At 35.3% G+C, this 20,061-nt stretch overlaps 1 protein-coding gene across 1 annotated transcript in view; it reads left to right on the top strand.

The window, feature by feature from the left end:
* Positions 1–2,227: 2,227 nt before the first annotated feature.
* The window catches only part of LOC127473113 (glutamate receptor ionotropic, kainate 2-like), a gene marked incomplete at its 5' end in the record, with an annotated part of 89,228 nt that continues 71,394 nt past the window's right edge, over positions 2,228–20,061 (top strand). Inside the window, 2 exons of the mRNA XM_051792339.1 lie at positions 2,228–2,346; positions 6,258–6,361. Coding sequence (XP_051648299.1) covers positions 2,228–2,346; positions 6,258–6,361 — 223 coding nt within the window. The remainder of the gene's footprint in view (positions 2,347–6,257; positions 6,362–20,061) is intronic.

The following is a 20,061-nucleotide window of genomic DNA, read 5'->3' as shown; positions in this document are numbered from 1 at the left end:
ACCTCTCCTCTCTGAACCTCTCCTCTCCTCTTTTTTTAATGCCATTTTAAACACTCCTCTGGATCCATAAAACCCCGCCCCACCCCCAACATTTTATATTCGATGTTGTGGACTGAAGATTAAAAAAATAGAGAATTCTAAAACTATGGGACATGACTTGACCCTAGACTGAGTCTAGGATTCAGATTGCACTGTTTCTTTTTCCTAAAGCCAGCTTGTGTGTCAGGTTGCTTTTGACTTTCTTTGAAGCTATAGACAATTGTTTTGCACTTTATAATAATATAAAATTAATCCAACAAGATAAGATATCAGAACAAAAAGGTAAAACTATCAAGTTACATTTTATATTGTTCAGTAATGTTGCAATCACTAAAAGTAACATTTGCATATTGATATTTATTTTGAATCTCTAAAATATGTTGGCTTTATCTAGCAAACATTGTCCCCCCAAGAAAAACATATTTTCCAATTTAATCTTCAAATATATCTCAGCAAAAGAACATAAAACCTGCTTCAGCTTCATGGAGTGCTTGGTTTCCAGATTTTGTCAGATTGGCAACAACATGACATGAAAGATACTTAGCTTTTTAATGAGATGGCAAACTTCTGATGTAGTTTTACTACAAAGTAATAGAAGAATTCAGGTCACAATATTTAATTAGAATCCAATCTACATTTTTGAACAGCATATCAGTATTATTTTGGAAATCCAAATGAAACAGTTCTTTGTCAAGTACACACTTCTAAGATGAGAGGTGTTTTAACCATACATGAAGACCATAAATGTGAAACATTTGGTTTTCTGTATTATAATGTGTTTGAAATATTATTGCGTAGAAAATTGCATTTTTCAAAGAGACAGATGCATTATTCAGATAGCTTTGATTATAAGATACATTAGAAAAGAGGTTCTTTTGTAAAGGCTGCCTATCCCATGGTTTTTAACAGAGTGGCTTTAATGATTTGAGAAATTATGAAAATATATTAATATTGATTTAATAATTAAACTCTGTAATACTATTAATTATTGTGGTGCTTTCTTGTGCTGGTTCCATTCTACTGTATTGCAGTGATTTTCTTTTTCTTCTTCTCAAATATATTATGCACGTACATTAACTTGTATTCATTATCAAAGATTTAAAGACATAGTTTAAGCATAAAATAAAAGTCCCTATCAACAGTGTGTTTCCAAGTTCAGGTATGATGATTAAATCTCTTAAATAATTAGAATTCTACACAGTGGAATTGAAATTTAAAGCTCTACAAAGGTATAACGAGGAAGAGAGAACTGAAAGTCTCTTCATTTCTGAAAGAAATTGTAACAAAGAATAATTTATCTAGACATGTTTGCTTGTTTTAGCTAAAATTGATAAAGTTTAGATATGAACCCATCATAATGTGCAGCAATTGCAAAGCCATGAGTTAAAACAGATTGATTGTATATAATCTGCTTGTAATCTATTGCCAGACTTGTGCATCTTTCTACTATCTTCGTTGTATCTATTTTTTCAGATAATTAATTTCACTGTCTTTTCCTTTTTTTTTTTTTTCTTTTCTTTTCTTTTCTCAGAGCCTGGCCCTGCAAGGTGCTTGTGCATGTCCCCAGCTTCTTTTGGAAAGCCTTTCCAGGGATGCTACTGTGCACCTCACAGGACAGGATGCAATCCCTTTAATTTGCTATTTTAATTTTCTGCGAATTATAGAGTTTAATACCCTTATTTGGTGATTAACAATATCACTTTTACTGCTAACTATTTGTTTTCTCTTATATTTATTATTTGCAATTTTGCTGAGTAAAACCCTTTGCTTAATGTATTTTTTCTAGTTAATTACTGTGATTTAATGCTTTTTTTATTTTCTTTCAAAATGCAAAATATTGACACAGTCTTTATATGAACCTAATACTAAATGGTACCAAATGTCTGTAATTCTATTGATGTTAATAGAAGATTAAGCACTTTGATGTTTACAGGTGGCACTTGGAACCTTTCAGAGTCAATCTGTATACAACTTCATTAATATTAACAATAGTTAAGAATGTGAATATTTAATGTTGTTTTATCTTTTAATATTGTTGTTGAACATAATGTAGTCATACTGTAAAAACTTTCAATCACTATTTTCTTTATAACCTTTCTTGTTTTTCTCTTGCAGCAGATTTGCCGGATAGACTTTGTGCTGGCTGCATTTTAAATCTGTTCTTTTTTTTTTCTGTCAATTACCACAGGTTTAGTCCCTATGAGTGGTATAATCCACATCCTTGCAACCCTGATTCAGACGTGGTGGAAAACAATTTTACCTTGCTAAATAGTTTCTGGTTTGGAGTTGGAGCTCTCATGCAGCAAGGTATACGACTCAGTCTGCTCTTTCTCTTGGGCGCCATGTCCCACTTTTTGCTGGGGGTAACAGCTCTCTGCTGCAAGTCATTTGCATGGGTGCCTCTGTGCATGTAGCCACAAATCAGCTTTTTTATATTGATGTATCCAGGCATTTCCAAACACCATCTTAGGAATTAGTCTGAAGACAGATATAAATTTTAAAACTTAAAAGTACATCATAACTCTTAGTTTATTTCCTAAACAGCAAAGACTTACTGCATAAGAAAATGAGCTAATCTGTCCATTACCTAACAAACCTTCATTTAAACAATGTAAAAAAGAGTACATCTTTGTCAGGCAAGAGTATAATGTAAAAATCTATCATTTGTTTAATTTTGGTCTAGAAACCTTTCAATAATAGACACATTTTATCTAGTAGCTAGTACCTGTAAAATAAAATGGTAAATATAAGAGATTTAATTCTTTTCACTACAAGTTATGTTTTTAAAATCAGAATAACCATTGTTAAAGATTTAAATAAACAGTCTATATTATACAATGCATGCACTGAGAAACCGATGTCATTACTGACAATAAAATTGGTAGCTAAGTAGTCATATTGCTCAGAGTAAAACCAACGATCAGTTTTAACTGGCACTGTCCTAGTAAAATCCTTAAGTCAGGACATATTCTTCAAAATCTGTAATTTTCCTTACCATATTCCTTTTATTTTGAAAGTATACCTAATATATAGATCCATAAAAGTATATCACCATTTTATTAACCTTTTCCATAAGGATTTGGACACAGTCACATAATTTCAGGCACACTTGAATAGCACAGATTCAGCTTTTTGCTCTGACATTTCACTGGGCAGTACAGTATAAGGATTGCTAGTCCTGTTGAAGAACCACTAAAAGGAATGACTTTCTGGAAAAAAATAACCATTACATATCTTGAAAAATTCATATAAAAGATTGGTATTGGTATAATTGCTTTAATGGATATACCTGCGCAATCATTTTAAAAACTTCTCATTATAAGTACACCGACTATAAATAAATACTGTTTTTAACTCATCAAATGAATTCATGGAGCTTTCCTGTAAGTGCAGTAAATATTCTTTCATGTATCAGGTTGCTAGTCTTGAAAAGTCTCTAAGACCTCAGCAAAAAGTGTACTATGCTCAGAAAAACATGAATTAATGGGTAAAAGAAATCAAGATTCCGGATCATAAATAAAAATACAGCTGTAGTTGGCTAAGTATTTAGTATCAACTAGGTTGTCAACATACCTTTCAAGAAATTATATAGTTGAAGCATCATGCCCAAATACGTGTTTGTAAGGTAATAATTGCTTTCAAAGAAGCTATCAAAAAAAGGAATACTGAATGAAAGTAGATATTTTGAATTCCATTCACAGTTCTGGGGATTGCCAGAATCACTATCAATGCTGAGTTTTATTCCTTATGCTGTTGTATGCTTCTTCTTCTTTCTGGAGAAGGGAAAGCAATTAGGTTTTTGCATCATCATTTAGCAAGAAAAAGGTATTTTAGTCCCTTGCATCTGAACATTTGTTGACAATCAAAATAAGAACAAAACCTGCAACCTTCATTTTAAAAGATGTCTTTGAAGGATAATAGTTTTCCATGAAGGAAAACTAGTCTCTGTCCTTGCCTTATATTATTTTGCTCTTACTCAGTTCATCCTTTAATAAACTTTGAAGGCACCGTTCTAAGGATGACTTATCAGTCTTGATTTTGACAACTGCTTGAAAAAAGAAAATTCCCAAAACCCTGAAGTCATCTAAAAGTACACTTTTAGACAAGCATGAAAGTTCTCACCTAACAACTATAACTTTCCATTAGAAACAGTATAAAAGTGCTTGGGCAAAATTCACATTAAGTGCTGCTTCTTTACAAAACATTTGCTTAGTGATGGAGGGTACATGATAGAGGGAACTCATACATGTCTTGCTGGCACCCCTCACTCCCAGGAAACTGTGGGATATAGTGCTGGACATGACGTTACCTTGGGTACATGACAGTCAGCCCCTGACCAGGCTCTGTTTCACGGGCCCAGGTGGCACTCGGTTTCAGTCCTTGGTAAGGTACAAACTTGTGGTAACTGGGGCAACTGCGGCGAATGTTTCCACTCTTCTTTTCTTCCCAGTCCTATCTGATTTTACTGGTGTTGGTTTTTAAATGAAACAAGAGCAATTGAAAAGAGTTCATGATGGTGATCTTACTGGGAAATCTCTTAGTGTTATGGTGTCTAAGTGTCTGACTAACAGGGCCTAGGAGCAACTACATCAGAAAGGTACTTTTCTACTTTTTTCCTTGCAGAATTCTAGGCAGAATCTGGCGCTGGAGTTGGCTGTCATGTCCAAGTCTGTCAGCCTTTTTTTGTTTGAAACAGCAAGGGTAAGATGAACTGCAGGGTAAGATGGGCTGTTTTTGAATACAGTAGTCCAGTTATGATACCACTTCTTTTTTTCCTTTTCTTTGGTTTCCTTCCTCTCTCCCTCTCTCCTTCCTTCCCTCCCTCCCCCAATCCTTCTGTTCTTTTTTTTGCATTGACTTTGGAAGTTTGACATAATCTTTAAACTATTTGAAGATGTGTTACCTTGCTGGACCAGTTCCTTAACTAATTCAATATAAACACTAAAATTTAACAGGAATAAAATAGTCCATCTTGCCTTCATTCCATTTTACCCATGAGATTAAAGAGCAAGAGTAGTAACCAATTAACCAAAAGGGATATAGCAGATATGGTAAAACTGGAACAAGTTTTCAGATACAAAAAGATCTTACATGAAGTTTATAGAATGAAGCTGGAAATTGTTTATTTGACATCCTTAGAAATTTCATTCCATTTAGTTATAACATTTTGGAAAAAATCCATCCATTCTCATTTATAATAAATATTTGTGATTGTATATTAGATTGAATTTCATTTTTTTCCTATTTTTATTAATTTGGCACAAGAGTAGTTTATGTACTTCAATTCGTCTCATTAGACTCTAAATTAGCATTAAAATTATGCAAATTAATATACAGTGTTTATCTCCTCCTCCATTCTTTAGTGCCATGAGCAGGCAACTCCAGCAATGCATTATAATCTATATTTAGTTTATGCATAGCAGTCTAATGTTTTTATTGCTAGTTTATCGAATTGAAGTGTGTGGCATAGCCACCCATATTTATATGAAATTATGGGGCTAACCATAGAGATGGGAGATGTCTATTTTTTTTTAATTTAAACAATCTTTTACAGCAATGCAGAAGACAAAAGTCAAAAACATATCTATAATACATTTCCGATTTTTTATTTCAGATATGAAATACTTTATTTCATATCTGGTCCCTTATTTAATAGCTTATTTTTGTTTCTGCAAGTGAGTTTTATACAAAATACTTAAATAATTTTTTTTAGTGCTGTCAAGATAAAGAACTGTATAAGTGCTTCAATATTAGTACTAGAGGTTCAGTCCATCCAGGATTTTTTCTGAAAAACAAGTTCAAGGAATGGCTTTTTTTTCACAATGATATATATATATGTTTATAAATTTTAAAACAGCACTGATCGCTGAATCTCCCATTACTATCTTTTGATTCCCACATAGCTCCAAAAAGATGTGTTTATAAATTTAACCAGTTATTTCTTATTTCAGTCGTGTTCGTTTGAACAAGCAGTACATGTAAACCTGTAGCTGAAAGATTTTTTTGCACAGTGATTCCATCTCCCCACTGTGACAAAAAGTGCTGAATACTTATTAATTGTTTTCTGTGCATCAGTTTCACCTTTCTCCCCTGGTTTTCGTTAGGTTCTGAGCTCATGCCTAAAGCCCTCTCCACCAGGATAGTGGGAGGCATTTGGTGGTTTTTCACACTTATCATCATTTCCTCGTACACTGCTAACCTAGCCGCCTTTCTGACAGTGGAACGTATGGAATCCCCTATTGATTCTGCTGATGATCTGGCCAAGCAGACAAAGATTGAGTATGGGGCAGTCGAAGATGGAGCAACCATGACTTTCTTCAAGGTAAGCTTTATATTCTGAGAAGATGTTATATCCTGAGTGTGGGGTAAAGTTTTTGCACCTTGCTGAGGGGCAAGAGGTTTGATTCCTACTGCTGTCGAAAGCAACTGAAAAGCTATTCTTTTTGAGGATTTGCAAGACAGCAAAGGAATCAAATGCAAAATCTCTCATAGAAAATAAAAGGCAGTTTCTTTGATGAGTTCTTTTGAAAGAATTGAATTTATAGCAGTGAAGTACATGAATAAAGCTGAACACTTTGCTCAGATCTCCTATAACTGTGTACAAGATAAGTTTTGATGGATCAAAACTTGTAGTTTTAGTTCAGCAACATTATACGTAGTTGTAGTCTTTTCTCAAGCAACATTAAGGATATTAGTGGCTGGACTGAGAAAAACCTTTTGGACACTGCAATTTTGAGAAACTTTTGAATGAAATTTGGGTTTCATATAAAAAGCTCAGATTATTCCAGTTTTTCTGTTCCTTTTAACCTGTTACCAAGACAATTCAATTTGAAGTATAGTGAGATATGCTATTGAATTAGAGAGAAATCTTTCTTTTCTTCTAGCTTCATCAAGCATGTAAGTGGACTTAAATTAGTGAGAGTTATGCATGAAGTGAGAGAAGATGGTTTGTTCTCTAACTCTGGTTTGAAGAGTTATTATGCTATCACCTAAAGTTCTGACTCTATGTTGACTGGCATTTGAAATTAGGCAAACCGAGGACCAAGGTAACTTGTAAACTGGTGCAGAAATTGCAGACTGTGTGCTCATTTTCCCTCATCAAATTCGCAGAGTACAAAGTTTGTTTAGATATCAAGGCTAAATAGTCACTATTTAATCTTATGACCTCAGAGCCAATCAAAGTGTACACATAGTTTTAATTTAAAAATAACAATGATATTTTAGGCTTTTCAGCTTCTGCTTGGAAACAAAAATCAATTCAACTCCGGTAACTCAGAATACTTCAAGCTGCTTAACTTAAAGCATGAAATGGAAAAGTTCTGAGTATTTTCTTCAGAATACTTGTTGGAAAAGGAGCTGATGAAGCTGATAGAAGTAACTAATCAGTTAGAGGTCTCTTCGTATCAGGAAATATGTGAAGCAGTTAAAAGTAACATCATTGCAAGTTTAAAGACTGAGGTTTTTAAGAGTCAAAATGATTTATGTCAAAATGATTTATGTCTCATAAAGAGATGACACAAGGTATTTATTGAATTACAAGAAAACACTACAGGGCTTTCACTTAATTTTAGTCTGGCAGAAAACATCGATTTTATTCTATTTCAGATTCAAATTGTGGGCTCTAAAATATAAGAAATCAAGTTTAGATTAGCAGTGATTTTCTTTCTACGCTCTTCCTAATTTTTAGTTTTCCTTGTTTAATGAGAACATCCTTAATTTTCTATGTTATTCACTCCTTTTACTTTGCTTTGTAGGCCCATAATCCGTGGGTTTTCTAAATGCACAGAGACTATTCCTCTTTCTGTGGATGTTTTTGTCCTCTGCATATTACTATAGTAGTCCCTTTTCTGAACAATTATTCCTTTCTACTCTCTTTATTATTCTGTTTCCATTTATCTAGATATACTTTGTGTATATTATATTGTATATATATTCTATCCAAGAACTAGAGAGGACTTACTACTGCTGAAATAGCATTTGCACATCCTGCATTGAAGATGTTTGTTTGCAGTTGAAATAACCTAGACTTACACATAACATAGTGATGGTGTCAGATCACATAATTTAGTATTGCTTTTATTACAGTAATGAATTCTTCTCCTTCACTATGAATGAAAAAGACAAATTAGAACAAAACATGGGATTTCTTTATTTAGCTGATAAACTTTAGGTCAAATTAAGGTTTATTCTATTGAAAAAATATATTTTCTGGACTTTGTGTGTGAACAGATCGTGGTTAGTAAGTGTTTTGTGACATGAAAATGAACCAATACTTAAGAACTTCTGTTCCAACAAGCAACCAAATGATTTGAAATATTTTTCTGTTGTTTACTGTCTTATATAGTAGTATATAAATAAATTGATATTATTTACCTAATGAAATGAAGCCAAACTTAGGCATTAGAAGTAGCTACAACTGCTCTTGCAGATTAGTCAATAAGTGAAAATCATGCTCAAATAGAAAAGTAAATGAATTGATTCATTTAGTGTCTGAAGCAACTTCCAGGCGGACATTAGAATTTTTTTGATGAAAATGCTATTCACTAAAACCACCTGTGTAAGGAATACAAGCTAATTAAATATGTATTCCATGAAAGATAAACCAAAACATGTGAATAGAGTCTATTACAGTAAACTTTATGGTAATATTTAATATATTTACCTAATGATGTTGAGTTATCAGAAAGTGGAATACTATAATTCTGGTCAACATAGTACATCTCTATTTCTGTGTTTTTAAAATATGCTTCTATTTTGTATATGAAAATTGCTTCAGGAATGTAATTTCCTTACATGAAAAAAAAAGAAAATGCAAGAAAATATTTTAAAATAAGACTTTAAGTGGAATTACCTTAAAAGGTACTGCTAGAATTGAATAACTCATAGAATATACTAAATAATACAAAAAGTACTTCAAAAAAGAATCCGATAAAATGGGTTTAAATGGTATATATTGTATTCTCTGATACATAACTGAATATCAAGTGGGAAGTAACACTGCCTTTTTATATGGCATTAAGGAAAGTACTGCTGAACAATTGTGTCCGGTTCTGGTGATCACACTTTGAAAATATGTTTAAAATTGGCAAATGTTCATTAAAGGTGAAAGAATGACTGTAGGTCTGGAAATAAGCATTGCAGTTAGAGGCTAAAGATTGGTCTGTTTAATCTGCTGAAGAGAAGGTTAAGAAGTAACTTGATCATGGTTTGTAAGTGCCTTAATGGGAATGAGACTTTTGACAGTAGATGACTCTCTAATCTAGCGGAAAAAGACATAATGAGATCCAATGTTTCATAGTTGAGGTTAGGCAAATTCAGACCAAAATAAGGTGCATATTTTTAAGAGTGGGAGTAATTGACCACTGTTACAACTTATCTAGGAGTGGGTTGGATTCATCCATCACATGCAGCCATTATGAGGAAGACAGATACAGCATAACCCAAGAGTGTTACTCTTTTGATTTAGAGGCTACTCCATGAAATAGATAGCCTTCATCATACAGGAGCTCAAATTAGATTTTAGTTGTCCCCTCCTACTTCAAAAATCTAAGAGAGTGAGTTTCAGGAGTGAGGGTTGCACAAAGATGATTGAGAGGCTAAATTTATCGTCTGTGTGTATGTTTTTCCTTGGCTACTTTGTCTTGTTTTAATGAGAGTGGGTTGAGTAAAACAGTGGCAGTATGTTACAACAAGAATTAAAGGCACCAGATGGTTTCCTAATGTTAAATGAAATTATCATATCTTGGTAATAGTTATTAGTTCCAATCACAGTGAGCCTCGGTAGCTGCCCTTGAGGTTGACAGTAATTTCTGCATAAATTAGCTATATAGCAGTCCATTGAATTATTTCCTTAAAAAAACTTTGGAACATGACCAAAGCTGCGTGGTACTAAAACAAAGAAGAACCTATTGTGAAGGAGAACCCAAATGGGTAACTGCTCACTAAAATGCTAGATTAAAACCTCCTGAAGGTAAAAGCTTGGAGAGCACATGGGATATCTGTTGAAAATATTGTTACCCTTGTGAGTCAAACATCCCTGTGAAATAGCTCTGATGAAAAAGGAGAATGCTGTCTTCAGGGGTTTATTAGGTCCTTCATCTCTTGCCTCCTCATGATCTAAGACACATAGATTACAACTCTTTTTAGAAGCAGAAAGCAAAGGAATATTTCAGTGCTTTCTCCTCTTAAGATCTACTTATCTGGTCTGAGTGTGGAAAGGAAATAGTTTTACAGGTTCATTACATGTCTGGTGGGTCTGGTGGGCTACTTCATTGGGAACAACAAAAAAAAACCTTAGTATTGTCCAATAATTAGAAAGAAAGATATGTAAAAGTAAATTCTAAGCCATATGTGCTGTTAGGCTAGTAGTTTCAACTCCTGATACATGCTTTTTTTTTTCTTAAATTATGGATTTTTTCTTAGTTATGAAATTCACTTCCTTTCTCTTGGCTGCTTTTGTCACTATTGACCACCCTCAAATTTCAGCAGCCTCTCTTGCTTCCTGTTTGGAATAAAATAAAAAGCATTTATTATTTTCATGAGAGGTAATGATCTCACACTAGCTGTTCTCAGATGAAAAAACCTCATATTTTTCATTGCCTCTGATTTCAGTGGTCTATATTTCTCAAAATCCCATTGTTTGTTTTGTTGCTAAATGACATCTCTGAAACTGGGAAAACAATGTTAATTCTACCCTGCTTTTATTTGTACAACAGTTTTCCATCATCACAGGCAAAAAATTTTCTTCAGTGCATGTGCTTGTATGTGGTCTACAACGTTAAGGTTTTTTTTTGGTGAAGTTGTCATGTACCTTTGTTTTCCCCATAATTTTTATTATCTGTAACTTTCAATGTTAGAATTATTTTCTTTCTATGTTTTTGTACTGTATCAGGCAGGATGGAACTTTTCTCAGTTATGGTTACATTTGCATACCAAATAGTAAAAAACAAAGTAGTTTTTCATTCTCTAATAGCAGTAGATTATTGTCTTTGCTTCTATATCACAAATTAAAGGTCTTCTCAGCTCTCTGTGAGATGTGTATTTTATATCCTTGTTTTGCTGATAAGGAAGCTGAAGCACTGAAAGGGAAAGCATCTTTTTCAAAATCACTTGGTTAAAGGCAGATAGGGAACTAAGTCTGGTGAAGGCAGACAGGGCACCAGTTCAGGAAAGCTGACTCCCACACCTTAGAACTATCTAATAGACTGACTATTCCATTTATCATTTACATTTGCTGGTTTCTTTCCTTTTCTTTTTCAGGACCCATTTTTGTTCTTCAGCTGTACTTTTCTACAATTTATTTAATTTCTTCCTGCACTGCTTTCTCCCTATAAAAATCTATGTTGCTGACCCTTTCAAATCATTGTTCTTTCCCCCCACACCCTCACCTTTTACCCTAGATATTTTGCTGCCACCTCTCTGAGGAATTTTGGGGAGCAACTGTTCAGCATTTAGTCTATATTCCTCTTCCACATTCTTTGTCTATTGTTAAAGGAAACAACATTAGACTCTACCTATGCACTGCATAGTCTCAGAAATAGTGTCTTAAAGATGAAGGAAGGAGTTGTAGAGGAATTTTCTCACTGCTTGCAACTGGAGTACAAGGGACAGGTCCCCTGACATAAATGAAAGAATAGCAGAAAGAATAAAGGTATGAATGTCATTCATTTATCATGAGTGAGGTTGGCATTGACATGCATAAAGTCAGTATAACTTCAGTGGATTTTTCAAACACTGTAATAGACAAATAATATTTCTCTGTTCAACAAGTAAATATGCATGTATAAGTGCATGGACATAGATACGCAGAGAACCTTTAGCTGAATGCTTCAAATGAAACATCATGAAGTTTAGAGGTGTGTATTAATTATTTGGGGGAATTGTTGCAAGTCAAAGATGAGAGGAGCACCACTTGTGAGATTTTCAAATATCCAGTGACTTGACGGTGACTAATGGAAAACAATCTTTTGAGTCCAAGCCTCCATGTACTAATCTGGATAATGCTTTAAAATAACTGGTAGTAGATACCACAGATACATGTTCGGTTTGATTTAATATTATTTCACTTTATAGGTAAGTTGTTTTCAGTGTAACAAATACAGGCTTGAAAACACCTGTGGTACTTTTAACTAAAAAGGGAATAAAATATAAATACCATGCAAACTTTTTTTACTTATTTTTGTTCATAATGGTTTGGACATAACTGCTAGAAAAATATACAGTTGAAATGCATCATTGCCCATTTGCTATGATTATTCTCGCTTTGTAGGAACACTACTCAGTTAACCACTGCTTCTTTTAATGTACAAAATATGCAGCCATAGTTGCAAATCTGTAAAGCAAGGTCTGTGGTCTCTCCATACACTTATAAGAACCTAATCTGCTATAGCAGAACCTGCAAAAATGATATAGGCTTTGTCCAGAGATCTCAAAAGATCTCTGCCTCACTGATTTCTATTAATTTCTGTAAAAGTTCTAGGAAGTTAGGCAAAGGTAGGTAGGTTATATGATGTTTTAACACAGACTATAAGTAGAAGAGCAGTGCATTTGAATTCTAAATAGAAGAAATTACAATAAATTTGGTGCTATTAAGTTCCTTAAGGGGAATTGCCTTTCTTTTGAATCTGAAGGCAGAAAGCAGAACAAATTCACATAACAGGTTTCATTCCAAATAACTCTCTAGGTATGAGGACAATGGTCTTAGGCTGTCCTGACCCTTCCCTCTTCTCAGGGGACTGAAGAAGATGAACACAATGACTAGTCAGCTTTAGATTTCTACAAAGAAATGCCATATATGCGTTATGCCAAAAATCTAGATAGTAATGTTGCCTTAAGAGACTGCAGAAAAAGAGACTCCTGGCCAAATTAGTGTAGGAGATAAGATAAAGAGTAGGTCCTTTAATCTCAGGCTGGAGGCCCACAGGAATACATATGACGCGTCTGCCTTGTCCATGAGGTTCCACAATTTCAGGTATTATCCCAGTCAATCCCAGATCTATCCACCCCCGAGATCCTCCCCTCAGCACACCCCTCTGGAAACTGAGGCAGGGGGCTCTGGGACCCCCTCTTCAACATCTTCTTCTTCCTCGCAGCACGTCCAGTCCTTGGTGCTCTTCCAAAGTTCTGGGTTTGAAGGTCACTTTTTCTGTGTGGTGTCTTGTTCAAGCCAGGGTGCAAATGTTCTCAAACAGAATGAAGGCCTACCTTGAGGGAAGTCTAAACATGCTAATGGAATTTAGAGGGATTGATATGGATTGGGGAAACAGGGTTGGGTAAATGTGTAAACTACTGTGCTAAAGGATGAGCTGTTATACAGCTACTTCTAAAATCTGCAAAACCCTAAAAATAAAAAAAAAATCCATAGGCATCAGTAAGCACTCTTAATAAGCTGCTGAATAACATTTGATTATATTCCAAAATCAGAGGAGTGGTTTATCATTTACATCTGTTTCAGCCTACAGCTCTTAGAAATGGATAAAACATGTACAAATGCTTTTTGGTGTCCTCTCAAAAAAAAAAAAAAAAAAAAAGTCTTGTGAAAACAAGATTAGACATTCAAAAGAAGTAAAATACTGAAACAAGCTGTTAACATATGAATTGGGTCCCCACTAGTTATTTTTTTAAAGGAAGTCAAAGAGAAACATTAAAAATCAATGAAATGTTGGCATTGGGAAAATTCTGGTTTGTTTTTTAATCAATTAATATTTTCCACAGTTCAGTATTTGTTTCTGCCTTACCCCAAATATTCAAAGGGGAAAAAGTTTTATGCTGGTCTCCCCACAGAATTCTCAGGTGGGCTAACCTATGGTCACACCTGACTTTCTTGTTCCATGAGTATTTCCGAATGTGAATATAATATAGAGCTAAAATAAACATACCAATAAGAAACTGAAATTTGTATTATTTTTCAAAATTGCACCCGACAACGAAATGTATTAATCAGTGCACATGCATTAATGATCCATACAGCAGGTACATGATGGAGTTTGTCTGAATAAAATCAATCTTTCTCAGTGTGTAAGGTATGATAAAATATAGCGAGATCTAATTTCTACTTGGATAGAAATACAGGATGCAAGAAATCAGAGCCCGGATAGGGTAGAAAAATAACTCATTGACTTTACATTTGTCCTTAGAAAGTCAAGCCTGATATGCAAATATTTCCCAAACCACAATTTAAGTTCTAAATTGTGTGGATTATTTACCAGCAAAAACTAGTAACAACTACCTGAAAGGAGGTTGTAGCCAGGTGGGGGTTGGTCTCTTTTCCCAGGCAACTATCAGCAAGACAAGAGGGCATGGTCTCAAGTTGTACCAGGGGAGGTTTAGGTTAGATATTAGAAAGAATATCAGAGAGGGTAATCAGACACTGGAATGGGCTGCCCAGAGAAGTAGCGGATTATCTGTCCCTGGAGGTTTTTAAGAAGAAACTGGATGTGGCACTTGGTGCCATGGTCTAGTAACCCCAGTGGTAGTGGATCAAGGGTTGGACTTGATGATCTCGAAGGTCCCTTCCAACCCAACTGATTCTATAATTCTATGAAAAGACAAGAATTTTTATCAAATATAGCTGATCCAGAGATATGTCATAATCTAGATATTTGAAAAATCATTTTGTAGTTAACAGAAACCCTTTGAGTATCTTTTTTTTTTTTTGAGAATATATAGTGAAGCCACTGAAGACAAGAATCGCAGAATCACAAAATGGGTAAGGTTAGAAGGGACCACAGTGGTTCATCTGGTCCAACTTCCCTACTCAAACAGGGTCATCCTAGAGCATATTGCACAGAATTGTGTCTAGATAGTTCTTGAATATCTCCAATGAAGGAAACTCCCCAACCTCTCTGGGCAATCTGTTCCAGTGCTGTCATCCACACAGTAAAGTTCTTCATCATATCCAGGTAGAACTTCCTGGCATCAATTTCTACCCATTGACACTTGTCCTATTGCTTGGCACTGCCGAGGAGAGCCTGGCTCCATCCTCTTGTCATCCTCCCTTAAGATATGTATACAAAGTGATGAAGTGCCCTCTCATTCATCTCTTCTTGGGTCTGAACAGGCCTAGCTCCCTCAGCCTTTCCTTGTAAGAGAGATTCTCTAGCCCCTTAATCCTCTTCATAGCCCTCCTCTGGACCTGCTCCAGTAGCTCCATGTCTCTCTTGTACTAGAAGCCTGGAACTGGATACGGCACTCCAGATATGGCCTCACCAGGGCTGAGTAAAGGAGCAGGATCACCTCCCTTGATCTGCTAGGAATGCTCTTCCTAATGCACCCCATGACACCATTTGCTTTTGTTTGAAGTCAGATGGAGTTTAATCACTACTAATTACTGCAAATTGCTTCTTTCAATAGCTTCCTTGTGTTGTTTTGCGATCAGCTTAAGCCAGACTAACTGTGAGTAGTCCAACCTCTTCTACTGCCTTCAGAATCAAGCTCTGTTGGCTCTACCTGTCATCATGTGTGGCAAGAATCAACTCAGCTTTCTGATCCAGCTGAAAATGAATCTTTTTCTGCTGTTGCATTTTTACTTTTCAGTTGTGAAGAAAGCTGCTCTGGCTGCTAAAGTGTTAGAACTGATGTGAGTGGAGTGTCTCATTACAAGGCAGTACTATACTATATTACCTGCTAAGTGTGAAGGCCAGGAAATACACACCCTTTGGAAAGCGAGTTATGTAACCTAGACATTTGAAATGAGACGTGACAATGAGAAAATAACATATTGAAATTGCTGACACTCCCAGAATGTCTGTTTTCTTTTTGTACTAGTATTGGTTTTGTCTTAACTGGTAACCCATTTTGTTGCCTTTCTCTCTCACCTGGTACCCTTCAGTTTCTGTCTTATTCAGGGCCTGCAGTGATGCTGCTGACAGGATCAGTTGTAAGAAAATTACTGAACTCTGGGTTCTGATTGTAAGGCTTTTTCCTCAGAAATGCATAACCTAATTGCTATCTAGCCTTATCACCTTTCTCTCCTCCTGCTGCTTTCCCCCAGGAGGCAGGGCAAGAATACTTACCTTTTCTCTTCTCTTTTCAGCTTTTTTTCTCTTTATGTCTGTCTTTAGATCTTGAGCAAGGTGAGAAAAGGAACTGAACTAGATCACAGAGAAACCTTCAACTGCAAACAGAATTCTGTATGAAAGACATTAATTCAGAGGTAGGGTTTGTTTAGGAAATTCAGAAGACATCTGAACATTTTTAACTATCAGAACCTGAAAAAAAATTTTCTTGCTCTTCAAAGCAAATAAATCTACCAGCAAGTAGCCATGTAAAGTTTGCAAAATTTAGTCTATGACTCATCCTGGGAATGTGATTCAGAAACAATTCTCCAGAGTGAGCTGTCTCTTGATTCAACCATTTTTTTGTGAGATCCTGCCATATGAGCAACATTCAGTACTGAGTTCCTGCCCACTGAAGCAGCCTGAAAGCCTCCATTAATTAACAGAGGTGAACTCTTGGTTCTGCCTTGTCAGTTGATATGCCATTGTACTAAGTGTTGTCCAACTACGTTAGCATTGCTTGTGTAGAGAAATATTTTCAGCGCCAGAATTGCCCCAGGCACCATCCTGAAATCTTATCATACTGATAAATTTCTTCTCGAGATTTATTAATTTCTCCAAAGAGAATGCTCGTTGAGATTGGTTAAACCATCCTTTCTGCAATACATCTATGGTACTAATTACATAAACTTATTTGGGTATCGATGACTTTTAACTGTGTTTTGGTATCCATGCATTATTTGAACTCTTATTTAATGTACTCAAGATCCTTAATCTGCACAATATAGACTACTGTTTCATAAAAAATATACTAAAGCAGACTTTAGAATCATATAATCATAAAATCATTTAGGTTGGAAAAGAGCTATAAGATCGAGTCCAACCATTAATCTAACATTGCCAAGTCCATCACTAAACCATGTCCTTAAGCATCACATCTACAAGCTCCAAAACCTCAGTGTCTTTCTTTTAGTGAGAGACCCAAAACTGAACACGGGATTCAAGTTGTGACCTCACCAGTGCTGAGTGCAGAGGGACAATCACTGCCCCCTGGCCCTGCTCTCCACACTATTTGTGATACAGGCCTTGATGCCATTGGCCTTCTCAGCCACCTGAGCACACTGCTGGCTCATATTCAATCAGCTCTTGACCAACATCCCCTGGTCCTTTTCTGCTGGGCAGCTTTCCAGAAGAGTGACTGTTCTTCTGCCAGCCTGTAGTGTTGCATGGGGCTGTTGTGACCCAAGAGCAGGACCCAGGAATTGGCGTTGTTGAACCTCATACAATTGGCCCATCTATCCTTCCTGTCGAGATCCCTCTACAGAGCTTTCCCACCCTCCAGCAGAGCAACACTCCCTCCCGATCTTGGTGTCATCTGCAAACTGACTGAGGGTGCACTGGATCCCCTCGTCTAGACAATTGATAAAGATATTAAACAGGACTGGGCCCAATACTGAGCCCTGGGGAACACCAGTTGTGACTAGCTGCAAACTGGATATAACTCCATTTATCACCATTCTTTGGGCTTGACCATCCAGCCAAGAATATTCTTTTCATCCAGCAAAGAATATGCTCCTCCAAACTGTGAGCAGTCAGTTCTTTATGATCACAGTAGCCTACTGATCAGAGAGTTATCTGCCCATGAACATGCTGGACCAAACACAGGCAATATATTTCATAGGATTGTCTTATGTGTTCAGATATGATATATGTGATTTCAATTTACTCATCAATTTATTGTATAGGAAATTATGGGTGTTTATTTTTTTTCACATCTTAAAAGCTGAGATAGTCACTCGTAATAATGGTTGTGATAATAAATATGTTCTTTTATGCTGAACTTAAGTTCTCATAATAGATATTAAAATGTAACTTGTAAGTAAAATCCAGATAAATTATCATGTGAATTATTGTGATTTGAAGGGAACATGAGAGCTTTTGCTACACCAATACCTTAAAATATTTATATTGGAGTAGTGTATCTGCATTTGAGAACTTAAATCAGCTCCCCCTCAACAAGCTATAAAAAATGGCAAATATCCTGGAGGCCTTTGAAGACTTGACTTTCTTGGTCTTTCTTTGAAGAACTCTTACTTTCTTGTGCTGGAGGCACAGGGCAGGATAGAAACAGTTCTGTTCCTCTTTTGTTGTTCTCACTGTCTTTCTGTTTCTGTGTCTTTTTTTTTTTTTCTTTTTTCTTTTGGATACAAGAGATACCTTCCTTGACTTACAAGGACTCTTCCAAAACTCTTTAGAAAATTCTATATGATATTTCTTATAGAAATTTCATGTACTCTTTCACATATTTTCACCTTCTGAAAAAGGAAGATGCATCCCTAAAGGAACTTTCTGTGAAGAAGGAATACTAACACCAAAAATTTTCTGGGATTTGGGGGAAGGCTTTCTAGCTCTTTTTGCACCCTTTTACTGTATCTGACAAAGAAGCTTTGAGAATAGTTTCTTTGATTCTAGGACTTCTAATCTAAGCCTATCCAGGTAGTTATCATTCAAGTGTATTTGTATTCAGGTTGAATTGCTAAGGAACTTACTTGAATTGAATAATAACAACAGTTTGGTTTCTTATTGTATTTTATGGTTACACCTAGTATTTCTGATGCAGTTTTTTGTTCGTTGAAGAGCAGAGATGGTTATAATACTTCATTATACATGTGCAGTCTAAAAATGGTATTCTAGTCTGGAGTTTGGCTACCCCTAAAATCAGAAGTTAGCAGAGGAAACACTGAATCTTTAGTTGTAGCTTCCTCTTCCAGTCTAGCCTGTTCATAATGAAGAAGATTTGGCTGTTTCTGTGGCTGTCTTTTCAAATCAGATCATGAAGGTGAAAGGAAGGTTGAAGGGAACCATGAGGCTCATTTCACAGAAGCATTGAGGCTATTATTTTTTACATTCTTATTCAGTTAATATCAAATTTCTGGATTTATTTGCAAGATTTCTAAATCCTCCGAATAAATTTATTAACAGTAAAAAGAAAAAAAATTGAGATTCTTGGTCTTAATCTTTAGGTCTTCAATTTTCCTTTGAGAAATGTAGAATTACTTTGGTAAATTAAATCTCTAAGTTTTAGTGGAATAATTGTAACAGCAAAACCACCATCACTGATGAATGTTGACGAATGCAATAACTTGTGATTTGAGATTTTTTTTCTTTTAAATTTCTTGACATTAATGATGGAATCAAGTCTTTAAAAACTTCCTATTATTATGTATTTGTAATTCAAATTTTTAATATTTTATTTTTTTACACTGTGTTGCACTACAAAACCACTTTTTAAATAACATTATCAACTGCTACTATAGCTAGTTTCACTTCACAGGTAAAATGTGTAGCAAAGGTAATCTATTATTCATTTTGGATACAAGAATTATAAAACAAAGTGTGGCATCCCTAAAACAATAATGAGTAAAACCAGGAACAGGCTGTATTCCTGAAGTTTCTCAAAATGCCTAGAGTAGGACTGTACTAGAAATAGATTAATGAATTGGTGCATTGGTAAAAAAAAGATATCAACTGTTGATTGAGAGGATTTAATAGGAAGATGTAATATCTGTCTTTTGATCTCAAAGCCAGAAAACAGACACATACACACATACAGATTATTTATTTTACTAGGAAAGATGCAGTTTTTGAAACATGTAGGGTACGTTTCTTCTCACTCCAAAATGTAGACACCCGCTCTCCTTTCCAGTAGTCATCTAGGTGCCTCTTACTGCCACCAGAAAGAAACTGAAAGGCACCAGGAAGTAGTTCCTCCATACTACCTTAAGCAACTGTCCTAGAAGGGCAGTGTTCTCCAGAGTTACAAGAGTTAACACATTGACTGTAGAGAAAAATGTCTTTCAAAGTTCATATTTTGGCTTACAGTCTGAGTGGAAACATGGCCAAAATTCTGGTCTGTGTTTGGAAATGTTTTATTTAGAAAAATTGAGCTGGTCACAATGAGGGTTCCTAAAAGCAAGCCACTGTTGCAAAAGCCTTTATTTCAAAAAAGAAAAAAAAAGTAAAAATA

Source organism: Manacus candei, unplaced genomic scaffold, assembly GCF_025592945.1.
Source record: "Manacus candei isolate 608988 ecotype Guabito, Panama unplaced genomic scaffold, ASM2559294v1 h1tg000034l, whole genome shotgun sequence".
Classification (NCBI taxonomy): Eukaryota; Metazoa; Chordata; class Aves; order Passeriformes; family Pipridae; genus Manacus; species Manacus candei.
Note: the sequence above shows the minus strand (reverse complement) of the source record. Positions and strands in the feature narration are given on the sequence as shown.